Source organism: Pseudorca crassidens, chromosome 11, assembly GCF_039906515.1.
Source record: "Pseudorca crassidens isolate mPseCra1 chromosome 11, mPseCra1.hap1, whole genome shotgun sequence".
NCBI lineage: Eukaryota > Metazoa > Chordata > Mammalia > Artiodactyla > Delphinidae > Pseudorca > Pseudorca crassidens.
This window is the reverse complement of record NC_090306.1, coordinates 103250637-103272747: the sequence shown is the minus strand read 5'-3', so window position 1 is coordinate 103272747 and position 22111 is coordinate 103250637. Positions and strand designations below refer to the sequence as shown.

Genomic DNA, 22111 nt, shown 5'->3' with positions numbered 1-22111 from the left:
TGGGTCAATCTCTCCCGTTTGTCTCTGATGCTCTGGTCCTCCGGCCCAGCAGCCCTCCAAAGGCGTGTTTCCTAGACAACACCACATTTATGGAAGGGTACAAAGAGCAGCATACTTCATTCACGCCTGGCATTAAAAGGCAAGTTTATCAGGTGAGAGCAGGATTCTAAAAGCCCTGGTAATTTTTCCGCATCCCTCCTGAGAAGAAAAAGCTCAATAACCAGGTCCCCCGGTTAGCAACAGAACAGCAGGTAGCAGCCAAGTCACTGGAGAGAAGAGCCAGGCTGCTGCGGGGGGTGGCAGGGGGGGGAAGGGGGGGACAGAGGGAGTGGGGAGAGGTCGCACCCGCTCGAGTGGACACAGGAAGAAACCCAGGCCGTGCAACACAACAGTCACACGGGCAAATGGTGAACAACGCACGTGCCTCCCATAGGCCGGGACGTGCGCTAAAACTTAAATGACCGCCACCAGGACGGCGGGGGCCTGCAGGAGGCATCTGGGGGCCTGTCTCTGCAGCTTAGCTCTGTCTCTCAGAGCCAGCGGGGCCACGTCCTGCCACCGTAAGAGCAGGAGGTGTGATCGCCCTGCAGGCCAGTGACGAGCTCAGAAGGTACCTCCCAACCCGGCCGGCACGCCGAGCCCACGACGTTGGAGGGAGGCCCCGGGCTCGCCCTGGGAGATGTGGTCATGCTGAAAACACTGTGCAGGGCGCTGACTGCGTGGATGAAGCACCTTCGTCCCAGAGTGAGACTGCCTGGGAAATCTCTCAATGCACCAAATGGGGCCCACGTGCCTGTCACCCTGAGGCCCTCCCTGTGCACCTACCGCAGTGGTGGCACCTTTGTCCTGGCATCCAACACTACCCCCTGCTCTCCACCAGGCTTTCTGCTCTCAAGCCCCATCTGCTCTGATCCCAGCGCTGCCCTGCAGATGAGAAGGCAGAGGGTCACCCCAGGCCCGTGGGCCTGAGCGGCAGAGGGAGGGCAACGCCCGGGCCCCTGCGTGTCGAGGACACCACCTCCCCTGCCCCCCACAGGCCGCCGACCACACTGCCTCCGTGGGAGAAGCACTGTGTGTCCCGGCTGCTCCCCCTCCGGACAGAGCACGCTCTGCAGGCAAGGACGGGAACGTCGCTGGTGCCAAGCGCGGCCAGAATACAGTGGCGCGGGCAGGTGCCCATCACGTGGGCTGGACCAAGTGGGAGGCCGCTGCGATGCACGAGCTGATGCTGGCCTGCCTGGCAGAGAAATTGAGCTTCAATGCAGCTGCTGGGTCGATTCAACAAAAACACTCCAGCCCCTCATTTTCGGAAGCTGTGTTCACATCTCTAAGGCGCAAGGTAAGAAAGAAGGGTGCATACTAACACAGGGCCACTAACGAAACGGCTCTTCAATGCAGAGAGTTAGAATTACACAAAATGGCAGTGTTGCTTTGACTGTGATAAAGATCATTCCAAAGTACTTTAGGTCACACTTCTATACTGAGCAGAAAAGCAACGTCCAATCCGAAGTGTACAAAACATCACATCAGTCAGAAAGAGGACGCTCACTGCAACCAAGCGTGAGCTGTAGGCGCGTGGATGAGCCATCCGCTCCTCCGTGGCTCAGCTGCCCTTCTGTCCTCTACAGAAGGACGGGGCCCCAAACCCACACGAGGAAGCAGGAGGCAATGTTCATCAGTGAGGAGTCTGCACTGACAGAGGGGACCCCATGAACTCTGTCCCTACACAGGCCCACAGAGGAAGGGACAGAAGCATGAGGACACAGCGCCGGTGGCTGGGGCTTCTGATATCATCCATCTGGCTGCCCCTTTCCCCATACAAGAGAAAAGCCGTCCACACAGCAGAAGACAGCCGGGGGTTGATCCTGGCTCTGACGGTCAGTAGTTTAAAGACCTTGATCAACCTCTTTGTGCCTCAGTTTGCTGACCTGCAAAATGGGATGATAAGAGCATCAACCTCAGGGAGTAGTGATGTAATAATAAGGAAAGTTCTGTGAAAGCTCCTGGTACAAAGGAAGTTGGCTGCAGTGACTGCCACCACCAGCACCACTACCACCATCACCATCACCACCATCACCATCACCACCATCATCATCACCACCATCATCATCACCACCATCATCAACATCACCACTACCACCACCATCTTCACCACCATCACCACCACCACCATCTTCACCATCACCATCACCATCACCACAATCAACATCATCTTTGTCTCTCCAGCAGTAACTGCAGACTGAATATAATAAATTACCATTTATCCCTTCTGAAATTTAAACTATCTAAGAGCTAAGACCATGTCTTACACACCTAGGTATGCCAAACACCTTCCACTGTGAGCGATTCTATAAAAAGTCTGTGGAATTGAAAGAAACTGCAAAGAGACCAGAAGATGGGGATTCTATTTTGACCTTCAAGAACCAAAGTCACAACCAACCCACAGATTCTGAAGAGGATCAGTTGCTCAAGCATAAAGTTGCAAAGTTAGAAGCGGTGACTTCTCATTTCAAATGCTTCCTTTAATCTCTCTCAAGCACAAGATGGCAGAAATTGAAATAACCTACTCTCTACAAACTTATATCTCTACCTTATAAGAAAAATCAACCTACACTTTCAGCTTTTGTGAATAAGAAAATAAATCAAATTTTTGCACCCAACTTTCCCCGAGAATACTTTTTCCTGTAAAAAAAAAATGAAAGTAATAATAGTGAAAAGGAAAGTATCTTCATTTTAAAATTTGAGACCAATTTCAGTCAAGTTATTATAGATTAGAAAACATCAAGTGAAAGAAAGGTTTATTATTTTTTAAAAGCAAGGCATATATAAACTTTAATGCTAGTAAAATAAATTTTAAAGTTCAAAAGATTTCTTAATGAATCCAATCAGCATCAAATATAATCCCACCACATTAAAAATAATAAGCACGGGGCTTCCCTGGTGGCGCAGTGGTTGAGAGTCCGCCTGCCGATGCAGGGGACACGGGTTTGTGCCCCGGTCCGGGAAGATCCCACATGCCATGGAGCGGCCAGGCCTGTGAGCCATGGCCGCTGAGCCTGCACGTCCAGAGCCTGTGCTCCACAACGGGAGAGGCCACAACAGTGAGAGGCCCGCGTACCGCAAAAAATAATAATAATAATAATAAGCACGTGAAAAGACACACAACATTATCAGTCATCAGGGAAATACAAATCAAAACCACAAGTTACCACTTCACACACACTAGGATGGCTAAAATAAAAAAGACACTAACAAGTGTAGACAAGGATGTGGGGAAATCAGAACGCTTACGCACTGCTGGTGGGAATGGAAAATGCTGCAGCCCCTTTGGGAAAGAGTCTGTCGGTTCCTCTAAAAGTTAAACATGGAGATACCATATGACCCAGCAATTCTACTCCTAGGTATATAGCCAAGAGAACTGAAAACATGTCCACACAAAAAGACTTGTAAACAAATAATTACAGTGGCATTATTCATAACAGCCAAAAATGGAGGGAAAAAAATCCAAATGTCCACTAGCTGATGAATGGATAAACAGAAGGTGATCTACGCATACAATGAAATACTATTAAGCCTTAAAAGGGAATGAAGTTCTGACATACGCTACAGCTCAGATGTACCTCAAAAACGTTATGCAAAGTGAAAGAAGCCAGTCACCAGACGTGTGATCCTACTTATATGAAATGCTCAGCACAGGCAAATCCAGAGACACAAAGTAGACCACTGGTTGCCGGGGGCACTGGAGGAGCGGGTGATGTGGAATGACTGCCCGTTGGTACAGGGTTTCTTCCTGAGAGATGGAAATGTCCTGGAAGTAGTGTCATGGTTGCACAACTCTGAATACACTAAAAGCCACCGAATTATACCCACTAAAAGAGAGACAGGTACCTGCAGGTGGGCAGAACGTAGGTAGGCAGGCAGGTGGGTGAAGAAATTGATCACTTGACAGGTCAGACAGAAGACACAAGTAGGGACGGGAGAGGTGATTTCTTCTCCCCTTGTCGGTCCTGGCCAGCCAGCAGCACCCTCCCTTACCCTGCACTTACATCCTTGACAGCTGGACACTTAAAGCCGCAGCTACAGACCACTTCATCTTCTGAGCTGGTCTCTGCTCCAGCAGATAAACTGCGAAGTTGTGTCAGGTGGAGGGAAAACACAGTTGCTTTCTGCCCCTGGCGAAAACCGCTGGGGCAGATTCTGTAAAGTGGGCGACGAGGCTCATGAACTACATCACGATGGATGGTGGGGCGGATCAGATGATGGGGGCTGGGGGGAGGCTGGGAGCAGCGCAGGAGCCAAACCAGGAGGGGGCTGCTCCCTTCCGAGCCCGCCCCCATCACTATGGTAACTGCAATCAGCTCTCTCCCCTTCCTAAGGCTCTTGCTGCGACACCCGCGCAAGTCCTCTGGCTCCGGCTCAATGCCCTGTCCCCGCCACCACCGCCACTCAAGCTCACTTCCGTCGGTCCCAGGAGCACAACGCTCTTCCACCCACGCTGCCGGGTGGACCGGCCTTTGCGGGCCTCTCTCTGCTTTCACCAGCCAAGCCACGCTAATCTTCATAACGAAATGCATTCCTCTCCTATCTGGCTCTGAAATGAGGTGACCGATGACAGATACTTCATCTCTTCCCCATAATTCACTCACCCTTAAGGAAAAGTTTCATAAGTAATTAAATTGATTTTCCCTGCTATTTGGGACACAGGTTTACTTAAGACAGCAAAGTAATAGAAAGCATGATTTCTCGGCGCGGATGCCTTTGGGAGGCTGGCAGGCTAAGTGCTGGAGCAAGACGCACTCCCCTGGAATAACCTCCACAGACAGGGAGCCAAGCGTGCGGCCACCCTTCCTAATAGACGTGTGCTTGTATATATTAGATCCACAGGCACTTCCTGGATTCAAAAAGGCTCTTAAATATTAATGCAGTTTGAATCCTTCTTGAATATCATTCAATTCTTGTTACTGAAGCAAAAACTCAGACGTCTGACGTTAATGGCTTAGCTAAGCAGCTGGAAGAGTGTGGCCACTGTAGCCGTTTCTAACCACCCTCGGAAGAGTCCCTGAAACTTGCCCAAAGAAACAAACAACAGTGGTGAGGCTCGGGGCCTTCAGAAGTCAGTGAGACATCTCTATAAAGAATGGGAAAGGGCTTCCCTGGTGGCGCAGTGGTTGAGAGTCCACCTGCCGATGCAGGGGACACGGGTTCGTGCCCCGGTCCGGGAGGATCCCACATGCCGCGGAGCGGCTGGGCCCGTGAGCCATGGCCGCTGAGTCTGCACGTCCGGAGCCTGTGCTCCGCAACGGGAGAGGCCACAACAGTGAGAGGCCTGCGTACCGCAAAAAAAAGAATGGGAAAAACACCTAAAACAAAGGTAAAAGAAAAAAGCACAACAAAAAAGACGGCCCTGTTACTGATATCTGCTGTGAACAGCACACAGGGCAGCCTGCATTCCAATCACCTCTTGCAGACACACCTGCTTTCAGCATTTCTCCATTTATATCCAAGTTCGGTCCACAAACATCTCCCCTTTTTGGCAAAGGGGGGATGGTCCACATTCTTGTCACGAAATCTTACGTGATGAAGTCCTTCCTGTTGAATGACTAGGTGGATGAGAAACCACATTTCCTTCATGTCCTTAGAGCTACATCGTTCAGTCACTGATGCCTGAGTTTGAGAAAATTCATCTAAGACACCTTCGGCTGAAGACTCACAGTCTGCGATTCTGCTTAGACGATCAGTTTCGCTGTCATCATTAGCATCTAAAGAGCATCCCTCTGCGTGCATCTCCTAGTTCGTCTAATAATGAGGAAATGCCTTCCTCTGCCGATTTTCATCTCCTTATCATTACGGGTGTAAAAAAATAAAAAAGCCTAATTCTCTACTATATTCAATAAAAGCTTTTAAAAGAAGAGACTACAAAAATGTCTCCGGACTCTTTTTATACCTTCTTAAAAGATAACACAATCATTTGGGAAACACAATAAGAAAACTGAAGGATCACACAGAACGGATGGTTTATTTCTCAGTGACATCAGCCTTCTAGATGATTCCATCTTCCCATTCTTCCATCCTCTTATTATTTTAGTCCTTTTTTTTTTTTTTTTTTGTGCGGTACGTGGGCCTCTCACAGTTGTGGCCTCTCCCGTTGCGGAGCAACAGGTTCCGGACGCGCAGGCTCAGCGACCATGGCTCACGGGCACAGCCGCTCCGCAGCATGTGGGATCTTCCCGGACCGGGGCACGAACCCGTGTCCCCTGCATTGGCAGGCGGACTCTCAACCACTGCGCCACCAGGGAAGCCCTAGTCCTTTTTTTTAACTGTAGTTAGGAATAATTGATGAGTAACAATAAAATAATACCTGGGATGACACAATAGCAAAATACTTTAAGACACAGAAAAAAAGTAAGATCATTATGATCTGACAATATATCTTAGATTTATAAAGAGGGCCAATGGACCTACATAGCAGCTGCAAGACAGAATGGGATTTTATTCTATTTTTCAAAACGGAGTAGATTTTCTCCTTGCTCTTTGAAGAATGGAATAAAAATCATCAACCCATACACATAGTCTGAAATACTCAAACAGGAAACTCAAAAACTAAAGTTGGGTCGAATGGTCCTTGAGGGTTCACAGAGGTTCACGCCGTTCCTCAAAACCAAGGACAACACAGGACACTCCAGCAGCCTGAACAACGCCCCTCATCCTCCTGGTGCGTCCCTCGAAGAACCCTATTTGTCCCCGAGCAAGAAGACCCCATGCTGTGCTCGTGAGGGGTCAAACATTCATCCTGAGAACGGTTTTCCACTTCCGGTATCTGACAGGTCTAGCTAATCGGTCTGTGAGGAACGTCTGTTCGTCTGCTTTCTGGTCAGTACCCGTTTTCCCTTGGAGTCTAAAGCTGACGATCCTTTAGGCCCAGTCAGAGGGGCTGGTGAACACAGTCTTCGTCGGTCAGTTAACGCTCAAGGCTACCTTCTGCCCCGCTGGCTTGTGTCCACGCCCACAAGAGGTCCGGGATCCAGGCCTGCTTCACACTCTGTTCTTCAACCAGGGACGCTTGGCTGAGCCTGAACGGCTGACCAACAGAACCCCGTCCAGACCCGACGGGAAGAGCCATAATCACCGCGAGTCTGTCTCATGCTCTGCCCGCCTGGTGTCCGCACCTCCGCCTGGCAGTGGAGGTCACCAGACGGGACCCAAAAGCCTGGCCTGGCCGCAGGCCGTGGAAGAGCCATCCTCAGCAAGACTTCAAGCTGTCTGTGCAGGACTCCTGAAAGCCCCCGGCCAGGGAGGCCGAGCAGGGCTGTGCCGCCCCCTGAGCCCGCCACAGCCACCTGACCGCCGGCAGCAGCTGCCCCGACGTCACCTGTGCTCACCGCGCAGAGGGACCCAGGGCTGGAATCGGGCCTGACTCGTGCTTCTTTGGAGAAAATGGTCATGGAAAGAATGTCACTTGTTAGACCTGGCGATGGACACGAACAGCTCAGAGAGAGGAGTAGATAGGCAGTTGATTGGTCTTAGGCAGAAAATAAAGATTTCTGGAGGGAGGACGTGCAGGTAGCTGGAAACGATGGCCGCCACCAAACCACTCATCTCCCAATATTTCCTCTCAAAACAATACAGAACCACCAAAAGGGAAAAATAAAACTACGCTGACACCACGGCCTCTCAGCTTGAAAACAAAGGCTGCCCACGCCTCAAAGTCACTGTCAGTGAAAAAGAGATCTCACCCCGTCCTGGCTCACAACCTCTCCTCCCCCCACCTCCGGGGGGCTTTAGGATATGGGGGGCAGGGAGGGGGGCACGGAAAGTGAAGGACAACCCCAGCAGGTGGGGGTCTCACTGATGCTGTCCGCCATCTGGGCTGCACAGACAGAACCCAACACAGAGAACAACCCCCTCTTTAAGAAGCTGTGACGCTCCACCAGTAGCTCTTGTAACACGCAGTACTACAGGAGGAATAAGCATGTGGCCTGTGTGTAAAGACGTATGTGTGTGTATGGATTTGTTAAATTAATATTAACAAAATAAAATTTGATCTGAAAAGGGTTTCTGTGATTTAACAACAACCTCTGATAAAAGGGAAACCTTTAAAGATGCTGAAAAACAAAGAAGACAGGAATTGGTACGTGTTATGTAAGAAACATTCTGCAAATTCCTGATTCTAACACCGTGAGATATAAAAATTCTAGAAGCAAGCTAAAGTTTGTGGGGAGAAAGGATGAGCGCGAGTCTTCAAATGTAAACGCAAAGCCTTCCGTTCAGCCCACACCCCCTGCAGGACTTTAATTATCACGCAGGGATTCTGAGTCCAGGCCCAGGAAATACGGTCCACGACATCCTGAAACACTATGCACGTGTGGGGCAGGGGTCTCTCTGGGTAGAGCACCCAGGGCCGCAGGCTCTGAGCACAGGCTCAGCCTCCGAGTGGCCTTCACATGACTCGGGTGAAGTCAAGCGTTTCCGAAGGCCCTGGGCTGAACTGCTGAAGCTTCTGGATGTCAGATTATGTGGCATTTTATATTAGGAGGGTAAAGAGTGAAAGGATCCCACTAATATATTGGTTAGCTTTTTTCCTGTTAGCCACAGCCAGGACCACTTCAGCAATGCCTGCAATTTAAAACAAGAAATGAAGAGAAACCATTTAAAAGAAAGGAAATAAATCAGAAAACAACAACAACCGTGACACTGCACTCCAGTGGAAAGGAAGCAGAACTTGCTCTCTGACGAAAGGACTTTAAAAGGCTGCACAAAGGGTCCCAATTAAGGAGGATAAAATTCTACCACCTCAGCCTTGGGAACCATATCCGAACGTAAGAACGCACTTCGGCACCGTGTCAGTAAGAAAAGCTACAAATTGGGGAAATTAATCCTTGACTTAACTACCAGCAGCAAAAGCACAAACGCACACGACCAAGGAACTCGTGGCCGGCCGCGAGCAGAGCCAGGCTGCCGGCAGCTTAGGAGGTATCCGCGGGGCAGGGCTGCCCGCCTGGCTGTTCAGATAAAGCAGAGACACCGATTCCAGATCCGAAACGCCAGGACCTCGGCAAGTTACTTAACTTCTCCACGCCTCCTTTTTCCTAAACTCAAAGCAGTAACGCCGACCCTAGAAGGCTGTCGTTAGAATGAAAAGAAATGCACAGTGAAGTTAATTAAACTGTGAACTTAGCTCAGGGGAATCAGGGAAGGGGTCGGGGAGAACCCCTTCTCTACCCCACAACCCTATGACACTCCAGCTAGACAGCGGCTGTCACTTCAAGGAAGGGGAGCCACCACCTAAGTACCAGGAGGAACAAGACGATTAGCTCATGGATCGGGGGCCTCGGAGCCCCAGGTCCTAAGAGACTAACCCGCTCACCAGCGCACCAGCCCAGAGCAATTGCTCCTTAAACGCTGGGGACTGTCACCTAACACATGAAAGGCTGCACCTAAGCCATCACTTCTGGCAACGGAGGAAACGACTGTAGACCCCCGGGGTCTGATTGGAGAGCGAGGTGAGGACACAGTGGGATCTAACTGATGGAAAGCAAGGTCCCAGAAAAAGGCCCACAGGCCACAGAGAGGACTGGCCGCCTTGTGGGTGGCTGACGACTGTACAGGCTTTGCTTTGTCATTCATAAGAGACACCAGCGGGGCTTCCCTGGTGGCGCAGTGGTTGAGAATCTGCCTGCTAATGCAGGGGGCACGGGTTCGAGCCCTGGTCTGGGAGGATCCCACATGCCACGGATCAACTGGGCCCATGGGCCGCAGCTGCTGAGACTGCACGTCTGGAGCCTGTGCTCCGCAACGGGAGAGGCCGCAATAGTGAGAGGCCCGCACACCATGATGAAGAGTGGCCCCCGCTTGCCACAGCTAGAGAAAGTCCTCGCACAGAAACGAAGACCCAACACAGCATAACTAAATTAAGAAAACTCCTATCCCAACATCTTCTAAAAAAAAAAAAAGAGAGAGAGAGAGACACCAGCACCTTCCTCGGCTGGTGGAAGTGTAGCAGAGACCGGCTGATGCCAACGCGTGTTCCGCACATGCACGCGCTGCACTTCCACAGAACTGCCCCAACTGAGTCCACCTCCACCTCGCTCCAGATGGGCCAGCGTGAGCCTCAGGGACTGGAGACCAACGATCCTGTGTGTAACGTCCCCCAGAGTGGCTGCTGGTCACACACCTGCTTCTGCCACACTAGCGCACACAGGGCACAAGGCCTGCAGCCGCCAGGCTCCACTACAGTGTTGTTTCCCTACACACACACACACACACACACACGCACGCGCACGCATGCGCGCGCGCGCACGCACCCTTGTCTATTCCAAGTTCCTAATCAGGCCTGCTGAACACAGCTCCTGCAGGTTGAAAACTCAAACGTCAATGCTGGAGAGTGTCCTACTTGCTCCTGGCCCTTCAGCTAACTCCCTAAGTCCCTTAACATCGTGGAGCCCTGGCCCACACTGAAACAGCCTCACGGGCAAACACTGACGCATCTACAAACAAGTGATGTGCACATATAAGCACACAGACGCACACGTAGGTCCTGTCTCCAGCCAGGAGCTACCAATAACGTCCAGAACACCCCAAAGACAGAGCAAGATGGCAACCCCTGACGCGGCTGCAGAGCAGACATTCGAACATCTTTCTGGTCCACAACCTGGCAAACGTTATCAAGACTTAAAAATACCCAACCGTTGAGTCGGTAACGGCTCTTCTAAGAGTACATGTCAAGGAAACCCTCCAAAATGCAATCAGGAATTTACTTACTGAGACACTACGTGTACCATCCGTGACACTGAAAATGTAGAAACCAGGCAAACGTGCATCAGCAGAAAACAGCCAAATTATATCACCACACAGTGGGCTACGGGCTGGAATGCTTGCGTTCCCCCCAAATTTAAATGCTGAAACCCTAGCCCCAAAGAGGACAGTGTTAGGAGGTGAGGCCTTTGGGAGGTGCTTTGGTCATGAGGGTGCAGCCCTTACGAATGCGACTAGTGTTCTTACAAAAGGGACCCCCAAGAGCTCCCGCGCCCCTCCCACCCCGCGAGGACACAGTGAGAAGATGCCGGCTGTGCACCAGGCAGAGAGGCGCCCCAGGATGCAGCCACGCCGGCCCCTGATCACAAACGTCCAGCCTCCGGAACCGCGAGAAACGAACTTCGCTGCTTGTGAGCTACCCGGTCTGTGGAACTTCGTACAGCAGCCCACACAGACGAGGACAGGACCTCTACTTTCTTTACGACAGCTTTACTGAGATACACCTTACACACCACACAATCCAGCCAGTGAAAGTGGCTTTGAGTATATTCACTAAGCTGTGCACAATCACTACAACCTGATTTGAGGACATTTCGTCCCTCCTAAAAGAAACCTGCGCCCAGCGCATCAACCCCCATCCCCCCGGTTCTGCTCCCAAGCCACAAGCAACCGCTTGTCTATGCTCTGTCTCTACAAATTCGCCATTCTGGACCTTTCATATGGACGGAATCACACAGCACGTGGCCTCTTGTGGCTGGCTTCTTTCGCTGAGCATGACGTTTTCAAGGGCCATCCGTGTTACAGCGTGTCTCGGTCCTCCGGTTCCCTTTCATTGCTGAAAGTTACTTCATTGTACAGGTAGATCATCCTTTATTTACACCTTCATCAGCTGACGAACACTTGGGCTGGGGTTTGGGTTTCACTGGCTGAAAGGAACAGTGCCCCCGTGCGTGCCTGGGCAGGCTTTTGCCGGTAACTCTAGGTTTAACTCTTTGCTGAGATGCCACACACTGTTGATCAAAGTTGCTCGGCTAGTGTGATGCCCCCAGCAACACATGAGGTTTCTAATTTCTCCACATCCTTGCCAACTTCTCTTACTGCTCCTCTTTTTGATTTCAGCCATCCTAGGGGGGGTGAGGTGGTATCTCATTGTGACTGGTTTGCATTCCCTAAGGATTAATGATGTCAAGCATCTTTTCATGCTTATTGGCCATTTGTCTTATCTTCTTTGGAGAAACGTCTATTCAAATGCTTTGTCCGTTTCTAAAAATTAGACTATCTTATTGAGTTATGAGAGTTCTTTATATATAATGGCTATGTCTCTTAGCAGGTAGATGATTTGCTAATATTTTCCCCCATTCTGCAGCGGTCTTTTCCCTTTCTTGAGACTCTACAGCACAAAGTTTCCATTTCCATGTAGTCCGGTTCACCTATTTCTTTCTTTTGTCATTTTTGCTTTTGGTGTCATATCTAAGAAACCATGGCCTAACCCAAGGCCGTGAAGCTTTACTCCTATGCTTTCTTATTAGAGTCCTGTAGTTTTAGCTCTTACATACAGGTCCATGATTCATTTTATTTTTGTGTATGGTGAGAGGCAGGGATGGAACTTCATTTTTTTGCATGTTGATATCTAGTTGTCCCAGCACCATATGTTGAAAAAGACCATTTGCCCATTGGGCTGTCTTGGCGTCACTGTCAAAGAGCAACTGACTGTAAATATGAAGGTTTATTTCTAGACTCTCAGTTCTGTTCCATTGATCTACATGTCCATCCATAAGCCAGAATGACACTTTCTTGATTACTGTAGTTTGGTAGTAAGTTTTGATATCAGGACGTGTGAATCCTCCAACTTTGTTCTGTTTCAAGACTCTTTTGGCTATTCTGTGTCTCTTAAATTTTCATAGGAATTTAAAGATAAACTTGTCAATTTCGGCTACAGTTCTGACAGGGACTGCACCGACTCTTTAGATCAATTTGGGGAGGACTGCCATCTTTATACTATTAAGTCTTCCAGTCCACGACATGGGGTGTCTTTCCGTTTATTTAGATCTTCTTTAATATCTTTCCACAATGTTTTCTAGTTTTCAGAGTAAATACTGTACTTCTTTTTGCTAAATTTAGATCATTTTATTCATTTTGACACTACTGTAAATGGAACTGTTTTCATAATTTCATTTTCGGATTGTACGCTGCAAGTGTATAGATACGTAACTGGTGTTTCTACCTTGACCTTCTATCCCACAACCTTGGGTGAACTCACTTGTTGGCTTTCATAATTTTTTAGTAGATTTCTTTGGATTTTCTATATACAGATCATGTCACCTGCAAAGGGAGGCAGTTTACTTCTTCATTTCCATTCTCAATGTCTTTTGCTTCATTTTCTTGCCTAACTGCCCAGGCTAGAACCAGTATAAGGTTGAACAGAAGTGCGGTGCACACGCATCCTTGTCTTGCTGCTCATCATAAGGGGAAAGCGTTCAGTCTTTCCCATTAAGTATGACGTTAATTGTGGGTGTTTCGTGGACGCTCTTTATTAGAGAGGAAGTTCTTCTATTCCCAGTTTGTTGAGTGTTTTTATTGTGAAAGCGTGTTGGATTTTGTCAAAAAGCTTTTTCTGTGTCAATCATTCTGAGATGATTACGATGTTTTGTCTTTCAATCTGTTAGTATAGTGTATTACACTGACTGATTTTTTCCTATGCTGAACCAACCTTGAATTCCTGAGATAAATCGCATTTGTTCTTTTACTACGCTACTACATTCAGTTTCTTAGTATTTCGTTGAGGATTGTTACATCTATCTTCATAAGGAATACTAGTCTCTGGCTTTCTTTCCTTGGGATATCTTTGTCTCCCATTTTGGTATCAGGATAACACTGGCCTCACTGAATGAACTGAAAATCGTTTCCTCTGTTCTATTTTTGGAAGAGCTTGTGAAGGAGCGGTGTTAATTCTTTGTTAAATGTGGGGAGAATTCACCAGTGAAGTCACATGATCCTTGGCTTTTCTTTGTTGGAATTTTTTAAATTACTAATTTAATCTCCTACATACATTGTTCTTGTATATATCCATGTAGATATTGACAAATAAATGTACATATTATATTATACTATATTATACTGTATTATATTACATTATATTGAGAGAGAAACTTATTTTAAGGAACAGGCTCACACAATAATGGGGAATGGCAAGTCTGAAACTTGTAGGACAGGCCAGCAGGCTGGAAGCTCAGGCAGGATTTCTATGTCTTAACAAGAATTTCTTCTACTTCAGGAAATCTCAGCCTTTGCTCTTAAGGCCTTCAGCTGATTAGATAAGGTCCACCCATATTAGGCAGGGTAATCTGCTTTATTCAAAGACTACTAATTTAAATGTTAATCACATCTAGAATATACCTTCACAGCAGTATCTACACTGGTGTTTGACCAAATAGGTAGGCGCCACAGCCTAGTCGAATTTATACAAAATTAACCATCACAGTCAGTTTTGGTCATTTGTGCCTTTCTAGGAAGATCTCCTTTTCGTCCACATTCTCGAATTTGGAGAGTTGCTCACAGCATTTCCTTAGTGCTGTTCATCTCTAAAAGCACTCATAACTTTAGTCATTTGAGTCTTCTCCCCTTTTCTCCTAGGTCAGGTTAGCTGAAGGCTTGCCAACACTTTGTTGATATTTTTGAGGAACCAGCACTGGTTTTATTGATTTTTCTCCACTGTTTTGTATCCTCTACCTCATTTACTTTGTTCTAGTCTTTATTTCCTTCCTTCTGCTTGCTTTGGCTTTAACTTGCTCTTCTTTTTCTAGTTTCTGAAATTGAAATCTCAAGTTAATGACCTGAGACGTCCTTTTTTAATATAAGTATCTCTTGGAGCACTGCTGTAGCTGCATGCCGTAAGTTTGGGTGTGTTGTGTTTTCATTTTCATTCATCTCAAAGTAATTTTCCTTGTGATATCTTCTCTGACACATTGCTTCTTTTTTTTTAATCTTTTTTTTTTTCAACTTATTTTTGGCTGTGTTGGGTCTTTGTTGCTGCGTGTGGGCTTTCTCTAGTTGCGGCAAGCAAGAGCTACTCTTCATTGTGGGGCGCGGGCTTCTCGTTGCAGTGACTTCTCTTGTTGTGGAGCACAGGCTCTAGGTGCGCGGGCTTCAGTAGTCGTGGCACGTGGGCTCTAGAGTGCAGGCTCAGTAGTTATGGTGCACTGGCTTAGTTGCTCTGCAGCATGTGGGATCTTCCCAGACCAGGGTTCGAACCCGTGTCCCCTGCACTGGCAGGCGGATTCTTAACCACTGAGCCACCAGGGAAGTCCCCACATTGCTCCTTTATGGTTGTGTTCTAAAATTGCCACGTATTTGTCAAATTCTTCAAATTTCCTTCTGTTACTGATATCTAATTTAATGTCTGTGTGGTCAGAGAACACAATTTGTATGACTTCCACCCGTTCAACTGTACTGGCGCTTGTTCTATGGTCTAGCGTATTGTCTGTCCTGGAGAATGTTTCGTGTGCACTTGAGAAGAATGTGATCCTGCTGTGATGGGTGCACTGCTCTGTACATGTCTGTTAGGTCTAGGGGTTTTCAGGTGCTTAGTTTTCTTTCTTTCTTGTTGATCTTCTGTCTAGTTTTCCTACCCATTATTGAAAGGAGTGTGTCACTATGTTTTAAAAAGACGTTTTTTAAGTGCTTAATGACTTTGGGAAATGTTTAGTAGATATTAAACAAAAAGCAACACTAGAATGTGCATGCATAATATAACTGCTGCAGTGTAAAAAGTATATTGACAAAAGACCAGAAGGAAATTAATAAAACGTGCCAATGACGGCTTCTGGGACAAGGAGCTATACTGTTAATGAGTTTTCCAATTTTTCAATAAGTCCATTATTTTGACCATCCTCAAGATGTTTTTAAGTAGAAAATCTGACTACATACACGTCACGGGCTCTGCAAGCATACAGCCTGCTCCTGTCATTTCAGGGGCTGCCGGACAGCAGCCCCACCCTCTGGTTCTGACCCACTGGCGTTGCCAGGGCCCTCTGCTCTCCACTCCCCCCACATGGAACAGAACTGCCACAGGAAGCCTCCTGTATGCAGATGCGCTCGTTTCTGTCTTTAAAATGTTTCTGAGACGAGTTGTGGACCCCAAAAGTACATTAGGTGGGAGGAACACCAAAGGAAGCCAGGTAAGGATGCATTTAAAAGCAGTCTTGGTTCAGGTAACACATGGAAAAAACAAAGTGCAATGAGGGAAAACTTAAATGCAAACAAGGAAAATTAAAACAACTGTTTCTAAAACTGTAACTTATCAATGAGAAATGAGCAACAGCTCTTCTCTCCCTGTCACTCGAAGCCCAATTCATACTGACAGTGGAAAAGGCAAAAGAATGGCGGCGCCACTGGCATTCAGCTGACAGCAAACTCCCAGCATCACTTCTGCTCTGTGTCCCGACTGGTTGGCATCACTTCTCCTCTGCGCCCCTTGCCAACCGCACACCAAATCCAATTCCAGCGCGTCCCAATCTCCAGGAACCACGTGCTAAAATGTCTTCTCTGGGCAAAATTAACCTGTTTAAAAACAACCTGTGCTTTTGAGATTCTGATTTACAAACAGGAGCATAAAAATAAATACCCACGGGGCTTCCCTGGTGGCGCAGCGGTTGGGAGTCCGCCTGCCGATGCAGGGGACTCGGGTTCGTGCCCCGGTCCGGGAGGATCCCACATGCCACGGAGCGGCTGGGCCCGTGAGCCATGGCCGCTGAGCCTGCGCGTCCGGAGCCTGTGCTCCGCAACGGGAGAGGCCACATTAGTGAGAGGCCCGTGTACCGCAAAACAAATAATAATAAATAAATAAATAAATAAATAAATAAATACCCGTAATGTTCATAAGCAAATACACTGTTTATGCCAGTCACTTTCTGTATTAGCTTTCAAGAGTAATTTATTTTACGAGAAAATGACATATAAAATCAAATCAATCAGAGCTTACACATTCTGATAATGAAAATCAATTGTAAAATACTCCTCATCTTCCAAAATTCGTCACCGGCATTCGTCCCATGCGCCCAACCCTCATTCAGTCCGTCCGAAGAGCTGGTCCAAAGTGCCAGAGTAGTTTCTAAGTCTAAGTAGCACAGAGGACGGGGAGGGGGTGCTTCTCCGTTTCTCGCTGTGCTGAAATTACTTGGTTCAAGTAAAAGATGTCTCTACTTAAACTGTGGGACTCAAGGTGACCGAATAATGGCTCTTGATCTTAAATCACATTTAACATTGCTCAAAGGAACGTGGCAGTCCCTGTTTGAAAAACACAGGCTTTACTTAAAACTTGCGCCACGCCTGGGGGGAAGAAAACTAAAAAAATCCAACGACAGGAGAATGGTTTCATGAATTATGCTACATTATCTCAACAGAATATTATGTGCAGGAGGTGGAAACGATCTTTACAAAGATTTCTTAATAATATAGGGATGAGCTTATGTTACAAGGTTAAATGGGGAAAAGGCATGAAACGATTTTATACATAATGTGCTTTGAACTACATAAATACAACACACGGCGAAAAGACTCAGGAGCTCTGCCCAAACGGCTGTCCTCCCCGGGCGCTGCCGCGGGCCCGCGCCCCGTCTCCAGGTCGGCCTGATGGGGACACACAGGCACAGACACCAACTAGGGATGACCAGCGAGCAGCCGTCGGGGGCCCCAGTGCAAAGGGCGGTGGGAAACGCGGCCGGCTCAAGGCTAGGGGGGCCCTCCTTCCTTCCAGCACAAACCAAGACATCAGGACCCCCGGGCTCAGCGGAGCTTAGAGAGAAAGAAACTGGACCCAACCCTGCGCTTCCCAGCCGGGAGCCGCACCTCGCCACACGGAGCCCTCCTCCGCCTCCGAGCACACGGCACCCTCCCAGAGTGACACTCAGCTCCTGGGCTCCCCCCGCTGGCCTCAGCACCGCTTGCATGGCCATCTTCTCCCACCTCCGCCTCTGGACAGTCCGCACACCGTGACCCCACCTCCAGGGTCCCAAGAGCTCTCCTGACCTCCGTCCCCAGCCGTCCCTTGGCGGGGACAGGCACCTCCAGGGCCCACCCAAGACCATGGGCTCCACCCCGAGGTTAGTTGGGGATTTGCTCCACACTTACTTGGAGAGGCTGTGGCTGGCGGTGGTGCGCATGCGCGTGTCTGCGTGTGCCCGAGCGCGCATGCACGTGTGCGTGCACCAAACTTGCATTTTGAAGACACTGTGTCCCAGGAGGAGACCTGGGCTGCTGGCAGCCCCGGAGGCCAGTCGGGCCGCTACACGTGTGCGTGTGTGCGTGCGTGCGTGCGGGAGTGTGCGGTCAGGGCTGCGGAAGGCAAGGGGAGTCTCTTTGAGTCTCTAACCGAAGGCACCACTTGAACACAGATTCTCTTTCCTCCAGCTTTTCTCTCTTCCGGACAATTAACATCACGGTCATGTCCCTTCGTCCTAGCTTGCTGATCATTCAGACAAACGCACAATGGATCGCTTGGGCCTTACAATGTAAGTTGCTGCTAGACTCATTAAGGCAAACTTATTTACCACATTAATTAAACGGTCTATTTAACACGGAATATCAGTTCTCTAATCACATCTCAGTTGAACTTCTTCTTTCAATTAACAGCTCTGAAGTCTACTGACAGAGGTCCTGCTGTTCTAGGATCATTAAGAACATTTTCATTATCTGTCAGATGAGAGAGGGAGAAGCAGAGAGGCAGGAGCGCTCTCAGGAGTGACCTGTCCCTGCTGAAGAGACGTGGGGGGAGCAGCCCGTGCTCGCTGGTTGCTTAGCAATGAAGAGACTCCCATGAAATCGTCAGTGCTGGGAGAGGGGTGGCCACAAAACGGACCAAGTGGGTACATTCTCATCCTCAGAGGATCACATCTGCCCCGGAGTCAACCTCACCCTCCAGATTACAACAACGATGGAATCGAAGCTGACCAGAAACTGAAATGGCTAAAACACAAGCGAAAAAACCAACAAACACCAAGGCAGGAAGGTTCGCATGAAGACAAAGTAATATCAGTTTTAAAAAAAATGCTACAACTAAAGAGTAAACCCCTCCCGTGGCATTTAGATTTTATCCATAGATGAATTAAAAAGCAGATCCTGCACATGTGTTATCAGAATTGTTTTTAAACTTGAAATATAAACCAGGTGAAGGTATATTACAGTTGGCTGCTGCAACATAAATGGAAGAAAAAATATGCACTACTCACAGAGAAACAGCACAACCCAACCTAAATGCCCATTAAACCAATTATTTTGCATGTAATTAATATTTCCATAAAATTAAATGCTACTAGTATATCAGAAGCAGAAAGGTGATGAACTGCTGCACAAATGCAATTAAAGAAGATTCGGTTTTTAGCTTGTAAGCAAAACATTCAACTAATATTCTGCCACCTTAACCTTACCCATTTCAATCCAAACCATTAAAGCCAGTGCTCTGATGACCGTTAACTCAAAACTACACTCCCCATATATACTGCATTTCTCCTCATATATTAGTAAAAGGAAGATATTAATAATAATAACTGCATCTTAATGTCTTCAGTAGTTGGGCATGTGGATTTAAAGACTTTTTTAAAGCTGGCATCAATGAGAAAACTACTATTCTCTAATATCAGTTGTCATGAATAACAGTAAAACTAATAGCAATTTTCAGTACTGGTATAATTATGCATAGCAACATCGTAAGGCCACTGAAGTCCATGTTTAATGTTTGTGAGAAGAAAACATCATGATATGGTCTTACCTATGTATTCGCAGATGAAGACTACAAAGAAAGGGGTGACGAGGTCATTTATCCCCTGAACGTATCCACTGGCAGGGTGACGTATGGCCCATATAAACAATATCCTTTCAAAAATCTGAAAGAAAATTGAACAGCTGGTGAAGCAAAAAGTGAACGCACCAGAAACTTTTAAATGTACACATTCTTAAAATATACACTATCAATACTTTTCAATCTCTAGTACGAAAATACCAATGGGTTTCATTTTTTTGTAAAATTCCAGTTATCTTAATTTTTTATAGACTCACAAGCAATATGAAGTACGTCACCAACCCCTGGGCTCAGTCCCACCCCACGAGCTGGCTCCAGAGGATGCTCTCTGCTCCTCCGAGCCCCTTGGGTAACCACGGCCTGTGGCTGCCCTGGACTTGGCCAGCCAGCACAGGAGCACCCAGCCTATCAGTGAAGGAGACAGGGATGGAGGGACAGAGGGGTGGATGGGCAGGGGGTGGACGCATGCATGAATGGGCACACGGATGGATGGAAGGGTGCATGGGAGGGAGGGAGGGAGGGAGTGGATGGATGGATGCTCTAAATTTCCCACATGTCATTTTTTTTTATTGAGGTATCATTGACATATAACAGTATGTTAGTGTCAGGTGTACAACATATGGTTCAATATCTGTAAATACTCTATTGGGAAATGGCCACCATAATAAGTCTAGTTAACATCCATCACCGTACACACGTTATACATTCTTTTTCTTGTGATGAGGACTTTTAAGATTTAGTTTCTTAGCAACTTTCGAAGACGGGATACAATATCATTAACTGTACTCTCCGAGCTGTACATTACAGCCCTAAGACTTTTTGTTTCATTCTGACGCCGTTCACCCATGTCACACACACACCCCAACCCTCACCTCTGGCAACCACCAATCTGTTCTCTGCATCTCTGAGCTTGGTTGGTTTTTTTAATGGATTTTCTTTCAGATTATTTCCCACGATATTGAATAGCTCATTATGAGATACTGAATACAGCTGCCTGTGCTATACAGCAAATCCTTGTTGCTTGTCTGCTTTACGTATAGTAGTCTGTACCTCTTAATCCCATACTCCTAATTTATCCCTCCCCCTCCCTTCCCCTTTGGTAACCATAGGTTTGTTTTCTATGTCTGTGAGTCTGTTTTGTTTATGCATTCACGTGTATTACTTCTTGGACTCCACACGTCAGTGACATGACAGATGTCCTCTTAAACCCCCGGAGACCAATCAGCATCTGGAGGCCGGCGTCTTCCATCACCCCTGCCCCCGCCAGCCGTCCGACAACCCGGGGGCCGCCTCTCTCCCGACCGCTACACACTCACTCACGCCACCCTCTCCTCCACCTTCCTTCAGGAGAGGGATCTCGCCAAGCGCAACACAGCGCCCTCAGCCACGCGCACGCACACACACCACGCGCACATGGCTTAAAGAGCGTCGCCGGCTCCACCACACACACACACACACACACACACACACACACACACACACACACGGCGCCTCCGTGTCCGGCCCCTGCCTCACGGTCCTCTCCTCCTCTCCGCCCAGCTCCCAGATTCCAGCTGCGCTGAGCCCACCAGGCTGACACCTCCTGCCGGGCTCACTGCCTAGAGAGCCTGTCCCTCCCCCTGTTTACCTGGCTTCCAGCTAAGCCCCAGCCCTCGATGGAGACTGTGTTGCCACCTGTGCCTCCCAGCCTGCTGGGAGAGCCAAGCGCTCCTGCTTGGGAGCCTTCCCGGGTCCCCCACCCGGCAGAGCGTCCCTACTGAGCCGAACCGCCTCCCTTCAGTGACGCACCCACCGCCAGCTCCCCGACCCCGGGCTCCTGCCACTGGGCCAGGCCTCGCCGCCCTCCTGGGCCTCCCACCAGCGCAGGCTGGACCAGCGAGCGTGCCAACAGAGGATGACTCACATCATTTCCAAACGGGCCGACCTTGCAAAGCCAAGCATGTTTGTACCCAAGGAGGTCAACCCCTCCGAATACTGCCTACATTCCTACACATCACCGGGCCTGTGGTCTAGACACCCCCAAGTCACCACCAGCTCCGGCATTTACAGCGAGGGGCCTGGCGCCCAGACAGGGGAGGTCAACCAGGGCACGAGCGGCCCTAGATCCCAGGCCACCGCCCAAACCCCACCCTAGCACTCGTCCACTGGGGTTCTTCCAACTGAGCCACAACGGAACCACCCGTTCATCAGGCGGCAGCTCGGCCCAGCACCTGTAACAGGGGCACCTGGTAAATGTTTGCTGAGTGAGCAACACGTTCATGCTCTCTATCCATACACATTTGTCATTTTGAGTCAACAGCTTTCCAGCCAGCACTGAATATATAAGTAAGATCAAAAGACCAAAATCATTCAGCGACGTTCGCCATTTGCTGTCTCCCACAGACAGCACCAGGTGGTGAGTCCTCACGCTGCAGCATCAGGCTCACCACCCCCGGTGACGCGGGGAGCAGCACCCCAGCCAGGGTGGCAGGCAGCCGAGAGGACACGAGCAGGCGGGGTCCTTGCGGGGGACCCCTCTCGGGCCCCAGCACCTCTCAGTCACAGGTCAGACATGCAGCAGCCACG

At 48.6% G+C, this 22111-nt stretch overlaps 1 protein-coding gene across 2 annotated transcripts in view; it reads right to left on the bottom strand.

Annotated features, from left to right (window-relative positions):
• TBC1D22A (TBC1 domain family member 22A) overlaps nt 1-22111 on the bottom strand; it is a 311485-nt gene that overhangs the window by 160575 nt on the left and 128799 nt on the right. For both annotated transcript variants that reach the window (XM_067698424.1, XM_067698423.1), the window contains exon 8: nt 19517-19631. In XM_067698424.1, coding sequence (XP_067554525.1) covers nt 19517-19631 — 115 coding nt within the window. The remainder of the gene's footprint in view (nt 1-19516; nt 19632-22111) is intronic.